Consider the following 6,853-nt stretch of genomic DNA (forward strand, 5'->3'; position numbering starts at 1 on the left):
AAAACTCCTCCGACACGAGTCCTAGTAATACAGGAGCATGGAACTTGGGGATGGGGAGCTAACTAATTGGAACAACCAACTCGAGAACAATGGAGGGAGGCCTAAAAATTTCATTTAAATTTCCAAGCCAAGTTCCCAACAGGGAGATCGCACCCAAGAATTATAGTAATCGACTTGTACTGCTGATCCCTTTCAATGGGCATTCAGACTTTGATAACCTATACATATATCTAAGAACTCACTTACCACATAAACCATAACCAACAGTTATTTCTATAATTTAAAGAACCAACAGTTATTAAAAAGGCGAAACAGAAAGGAGAAAAATGGCACACAAAACCAAAGATCTGCTTTCCTTCTCTGAAGATAAAAGACATCAATAATTCAACACCAGAGATCACCAATCACCCTCTTACAGTACCACAGCTGAACACCCTACCGCTCTTTTTCTTCCCTTAGAACTACTAAGTCAGGAGAAACCGAGAATGACAGGTTATATCAATTTCTTATACCCCTCCCAAGAAAGAAAAAAAATCTATCTCTTGATAGGAACCACTTACCCTTCTGCCCACACACTTTGAATCTAAACAGTCCTCAAGTCACCACTAGTTCAACATAAAGTAAAAACAAAAACAAATAGGAACTGCAAAACTAGAGACAAATTAAGCCAAAGTTCTCTTTTCCCTGTCTGGAATTTCACTTCTATTGCATCACAGTTCACGTTTTCATGACACTGATTGCCACCCAATTTAGTAAAGGTAGTCATTCTTTTGAATAAATTGCTCAAAAATTGAACATTAAAAGATAACCACATTAATTGGTTAACAAAGATATGGATGTGCATACTCTAATCTGCAGTGAAAGACTAGGGAGATGTTTATGATGATATAATAGCTTTGACAAGATGTACGTTCTTTCTGATTTTAGAGATACAGCCAGAAAATCAGCTTGTTGCCTTCATCAGTGGGAATCCAGCATATAATCAGGAGTTGGAAAAATTTGGTATATCAATAGTTACAGTAAATGGTCTATGGACTCTGATACAAATACACCAAGACATGAGTGAACGAACAAGAAAAAAAAAAGGACAATAATGCTGTTCAAACAATGAATATTAAAGCACTTATGGAAGCAAAACCTTAAAAATTAGACTGAACTGGAGCTGCAGCTGAAACAGATGGTGAAGGATGCTGATAGATGCGTGCTTTGGTGAGAATTTCAGCAACAATCCAATGCTTACGTTTGCTCAAAGGGCGTGAAGGCTCCAACCGAACCTTAAGAAATTATTAAAATTTCAAAAAAAAAAAATCACATACAAAGCAATTTTGTTCAGAACTTTGTCAAAAAAAAAAATTTCAATGCACTATAGAGGACATACTCGGTCTCCAATGTCGCAATCATCTTTCTCATTGTGAGCCATGAACTTGGATGTCCGCTTAACGTATCGGTTGTACAGCTTGTGATGGAATAGCCTATCCACCGCCACAACCACTGACTTCTGCATTTTATTGGAAACCACCATTCCCACCACTGTCTTCATCTTCCTCAACAAAAACTTGTACACTGACCGGCCTTAGTACCGTCCTGCATCAACATATAATCAAACTTAGTATGAGTTCAAAACAGAAAACAGTCTACACCATGTAACCGAAAAAATACACAATATAGATGACATGTGCTCCGGTTGCAAACTCCTAAGGTCCAAGGAGAGGCAATTCACACTCCCCTGTCATTTTGGTTGAAATTCTTATACGAAAATACAATATAAGTTCACTGAAGATAAAATTTAACTTGTACCGAAAAACAGAAAAAAAGGAAGAGCAGATTGTACAACGATGATTGTGAAATACGATCCCCTAAATCCAGCAATGACTCTTAGAATCCAATAACAGAGAGAGAGGTTTACCTAAGCTCAGTACCCAAGGAAAACTACAACTTTGTTATTACTGTATTAAGTGGAACTAGTGTAGTTCAACAAGTAATGATAGTGGCCCTATCAGTGTTTTTCCTCCACCAACTCAATTTCACTTTCATTTAACATATGGTTTTAGAATATTATACTGAAACTTCTTCTAAAAAAAAGAGAGAATATTATACTGAAACTTGAAGCTTCAAACGAATTCTAACATGGTAACTACATTTATATTTCAAGAAACAATGAGAGTTATGTGTTGTGCAATTGTAGTTGAGGTCATTCAATGACAGCAAACACTCTTAAAAACAAAGATATTATACAATCCTGAGATTATGTACAAGAAACATATGAGAAAGTTGGTTTCATGATCTTATGGTAGACAAATTAATACATTTGCTATGGGGAATAGACAAATTAATATCACAAAGCAGTAGCAGATATTCTTGTTTCAGAAACACAAAGTAGCGAATGTGCAAACATGATACTTATGGTGGCAAATTGGCAAGTTACCAAAATTTAGGGTAGCAAATCGGCTCTTCAATCTAAAAAAAATTGTGAAAAAAAAAAACATAATGCTTTTGCTTGTGGAACTCAATCAGTTGCCTACTTGATAAAAAAAAATGTTCTATAAACAGAAGAGCCAGAAGGCTCACTTTGATTAAATATAACATTGCTAGCATGCATAATTATGTTATGTCTTGTTTCAGGTGCTCTAAGGAGTTACTAATGAGATAGACAAGAAATCAAGTTCTTTCTTACAATTCCACGGGCTAAGTTACACCATCTGTACTATGTATTTCAATAATGTTGTTACAGTAAATTTAATAAAGTTCTGCATGATGAAAATGGGTGGAGATTGTCAAAAAGAATCACCTCTAAAGATTTTCCTGCTATCAGGCCAAGAAGAAACACATACTTTCTCTTGCCCGGAAAGGCAATCTAGGATGCTAGAGACTCGATTTTGAAATGTACGATAGGAAGCTAAAATATTTACGCTGAAATTCCAGTCAAGATTGTAAAACATTTTGGAATATGAATGCTCAAATGTTTCAATGTATTCCCTCTGCGGTCCTTTTAATCATCTCTTCCACCTCTTCATGATTACCATCAACATCGTCATGTGAAAAATAATTCACGTATATACATATATGTTGATCCTGCTCGCTGCTCAAGTAGTCTTTAACACATAGAACTCTCCCTTTCTTATAAAGAGGTACTGATGAAAATAATGAAACCGGAATTTAATGAAATGGGTGTAAATGATTAAATGAATTCTGGCGAGAGAGCGAGATAAAAGTGAAGCCGTCAAAATAGTAAAAGTAGGTAAATATTTGAGGGCATTGTGTAAAGCAACATGACCAGGCCAAATAAAAATGTTGAGGTTTAAGTGAGTGTAGATTACAATTCCTGAGTGCAAATTTCACTGTCCATAATTGTACAGATTTGAATGTACAATCATGCTCAGATTTAGTAATACAGGAGCATGCAGGCGCGGATGCAGCATGGAGGTTGGGGGGAGTCAAGTCCCTCCTAAAGTCTTAGAGCAAAAAATATATATACTATTACTAATATATATATATATAATTATATATACAAGGGTTTTCAGGTAAGGAGATCCTTACCTTAAGCTAAGGTACGGATTTCCATTTTTTATCAATTTTTCGATCGAGTTTTTACATCTCCACCGTCTAATATCTAGGTTATAATGTATAGATCATCGTCACAAAATTTCAGCCGATTTCATGATCGTTAAGGTATCAAACTAATCAAAACCAATGGACGGATTGAATTTGCCGAACCTGAACCGTTCATATTTTGAGTAGAAAATCGAAGTTATGAGTACCTTAATGGTGATGGAATCGGGTGAAATTATGTGGAGATGATCTATACGTTATAGCCTAGATGTTGGACGGTGGAGATGTGAAAACTCGATCGAAAAGTTGGTCAAAAATGGAAATCCGTACCTTAAGCTAAGATAAGGGCCTCCTTACCTAAAAAGCCCCGTATATATATATATAAGTGAAGCTAAGTCCACACTAAGGTGAACTCAAGCCCACCCGAGAGCCTAGCGCAATTGCTCTTTACCAAACAAAGAAAACAATAAAAAAAAGGGGGAGTCCAAGACTTTGAGTTCGACACTTCTATGTGCAAGTTCTCCCTTCTCCACTCTCTTTGTCTTTTCTCTCCTTAATTCTTAGCTCTGAAAAGAATCGGCAATCAAGTCCCTGTGAGCTCTCCATTCTCTCTGTCATCCTACTCAAATCCAATGTAAGGATTTCAATTGAATCAATTCAGATTTTAGGGTTAGAATTTGGGGAAAATCTGGTAATCTAAATTGAATGATATGTATATATCATTGAATCATTCAATGACAGATGCGGATCCATTAGTTAGTCCATCACAAGCCAAGTTCCCAATAGGGAGATCGCACACAATAATTATAGTAATCGACTTGTACTGTTGTTCCCTTTCAATGGGCATTCAGACTTTGATAACCTATACATATATCTAAGAACTCACTTATAACATAAACCATAACCAACAGTTATTTCTATAATTTAAAGAACCAACAATTCTTAAAAAGACGAAACAGAAAGGAGAAAAATGGCATACAAAACCAAAGATCTGCTTTCCTTCTCTGAAAATAAAAGACAACAATAATTCAACACCAGAGATCACCATCACCCTCTTACAGTACCATAGCTGAACATCCTACCGCTCTCTTTCTTCCCTTAGAACTACTAAGTCAGGAGAAACCGAGAATGAAAGGTTATATCAATTTCTTATACCCCTCCCATGAAAGAAAAAAATCTATCTCTTGATAGGAACCACTTACCCTTCTGCCCACACACTTTGAATCTAAACAGTCCTCAAGTCACCAATAGTTCAACATAAAGTAAAAACAAAAACAAATAGGAACTGCAAAACTAGAGACAAATTAAGCCAAAGTTCTCTTTTTCCCTGTCTGGAATTTCACTTCTATTGCATCACAGTTCACGTTTTCATGACATTGATTGCCAAACCCAATTTAGTAAAGGTAGTCATTCTTTTGAATAAATTGCTCAAAAATTGAACATTAAAAGATAACCACATTAATTGGTTAACAAATAGATGGATGTGCATACTCTAATCTGCAGTGAAAGACTAGGGAGATGTTTATGATGATATAATACTCGTAACTCACAACAGAATTCTACATTCAACGATCAATGCAATTTCTTTGACAACATCCATTATTTACAATAACACTATTCAATCTATGGCTAAAACTTCAATGGTGCTCATTCCCCCCACAACTCTTAAACCATAACACCAACCACTAGGGTTTAAAGAATTAAGATCTCACAAATCTAATCACCAGTTGTGCAATTGCTATTAATACTATTGAAAACCCCCAAATTGGAGACTGAAAAAGTAGCACATAAAATCAAAGCTCAGATCAGCCAATCACTAGTAATTGATATTTCCCGTGTTTGAATATCGCTAAATTTCCATACCGCGGAGAAGACGATTTGATAAAATCAGAAGCATACCTGTAGAGAATTTGCAAGCTGTTTGAGTGACGTCGGAGTTGAGAGAGGAGGCTTTGGCCGTCAGGGAGCGAATGAGTTTAATGGAAATGGGCGACTCACACTGTGAGGAACTGAAGGGTAAACCCTCAGGTTTATAATTTCGGCTCCGATTTTACCTTTCTTACAGGGTAAAAACGTTTTTTACCTTTTTCTCAAGGGCTATTTTTTACCTTTTAAAGGTCCCTTTTACTTAATTTTCCTTGAAATTATCCACCAATATTTTTTAGAAATGAAATTTATGTTTCAGGATGAAATAATTGTGTATTATTGAATAATATTGGGACATATATATATAGGCATTACATCACCTGAATCCCGTAGGATTCGAAATCCTAATCTATTACAGAGATGTGAATCTATCTCTAACAGGAAACCTAATAAGGCTAAGACATACAAAAGGGTAGAATAATAATTCTCCCGGAACACTCCCCCTTGTGTCGCATACCTAGGTTGCATGGTGCATACATCGTTGCCTTGGTAAAAACCTTGTCAAGCAAAATCAAAACCGCTTGGGTAAAAACAAAAGCTTGATCGAAGGGAAAAAGAGCACAACACACTGTCTACATTTCATAGCATCATGTGAGGTAGACTCCCCCTGAAGTCTACAAAATAACTCCCCCTGATTAGTGCTATAATCATGGAGTACAATGAACAACGTATACAACGTTCATTACATGCTTCTCAATGTAGTCTTGGGCTAATGATTAAATATTAATCTAGCCACACATCCTTAGATCATACATGTTATACTTAGCCAAACTTAGATCTTAGGAAACAAGATTGCATAACAACTCAAAACAAGAGTTTGCAATGAAGATCAGATTCTCGGGTAGAATGACCTTCACTCACTTAAACGGCCATAATTTATTCGTCAAAATAGGTATTAGCAAACCGTAAAATATTCTGGAAGTAGACACTCGTGGATTTTCCAATGACATAAAGTTCATAACCAATTCGATCAGAGCAGTTCACAGTGCTCTATCGAAGTTGACTGACTTGCAAATTTCCGAACATAACTGTCCTACTTTGCTAAAACGGCCATAACTCACGCAATATGATAGCTATGAACAAATGATTGGTGTCCCTGAAAAGTAGACACATAGACCTTTCCAACGGTATCAATTTCACCATATTATTGAGCGAGCTGTCCTATAGGTCTCGTTGAAGTTGACCTATGAAACTCGACATATTCTGATTTGTCACATTCAATGTGTCTTTCGCAAAAAGAATGGGGAAATTGACCAATGAAGGACTGATTTTGGTCCAAGATGGAACCGTACGCATTCTCTACGCTACCAGTATCGACTGCTACACCAAGGCATACGTTGATGTTGCTGGAGCTACTAGCGGCGTTGGTGTGGATAGA

At 36.4% G+C, this 6,853-nt stretch overlaps 1 protein-coding gene across 1 annotated transcript; it reads right to left on the reverse strand.

The window, feature by feature from the left end:
• Positions 1 to 989: 989 nt before the first annotated feature.
• LOC126786069 (uncharacterized) lies at positions 990 to 5,552 on the reverse strand. The gene is made up of 3 exons (XM_050511774.1): positions 5,449 to 5,552; positions 1,379 to 1,584; positions 990 to 1,274 (listed from the first exon to the last, which is right to left on the reverse strand). The coding sequence occupies exons 2-3, from the start codon at positions 1,538 to 1,540 to the stop codon at positions 1,140 to 1,142; spliced, it is 297 nt and encodes a 98-aa protein (XP_050367731.1). The 5' UTR covers positions 1,541 to 1,584; positions 5,449 to 5,552; the 3' UTR covers positions 990 to 1,139.
• Positions 5,553 to 6,853: the final 1,301 nt, after the last annotated feature.

This window comes from Argentina anserina, chromosome 3 (genome assembly GCF_933775445.1).
Source record: "Argentina anserina chromosome 3, drPotAnse1.1, whole genome shotgun sequence".
NCBI classification, from domain to species: Eukaryota; Viridiplantae; Streptophyta; class Magnoliopsida; order Rosales; family Rosaceae; genus Argentina; species Argentina anserina.

What these genes read in the sequence shown, in the direction of transcription:
- LOC126786069 (XM_050511774.1), bottom strand. Translation starts at nt 1,540, where the DNA reads ATGAAGACAGTGGTGGGAATGGTGGTTTCCAATAAAATGCAGAAGTCA. An exon ending in ATTGCGACATTGGAGACCGA is followed by an intron (nt 1,275 to 1,378) that starts GTATGTCCTCTA and finishes TAATTTCTTAAG; the next exon opens with GTTCGGTTGGAGCCTTCACG.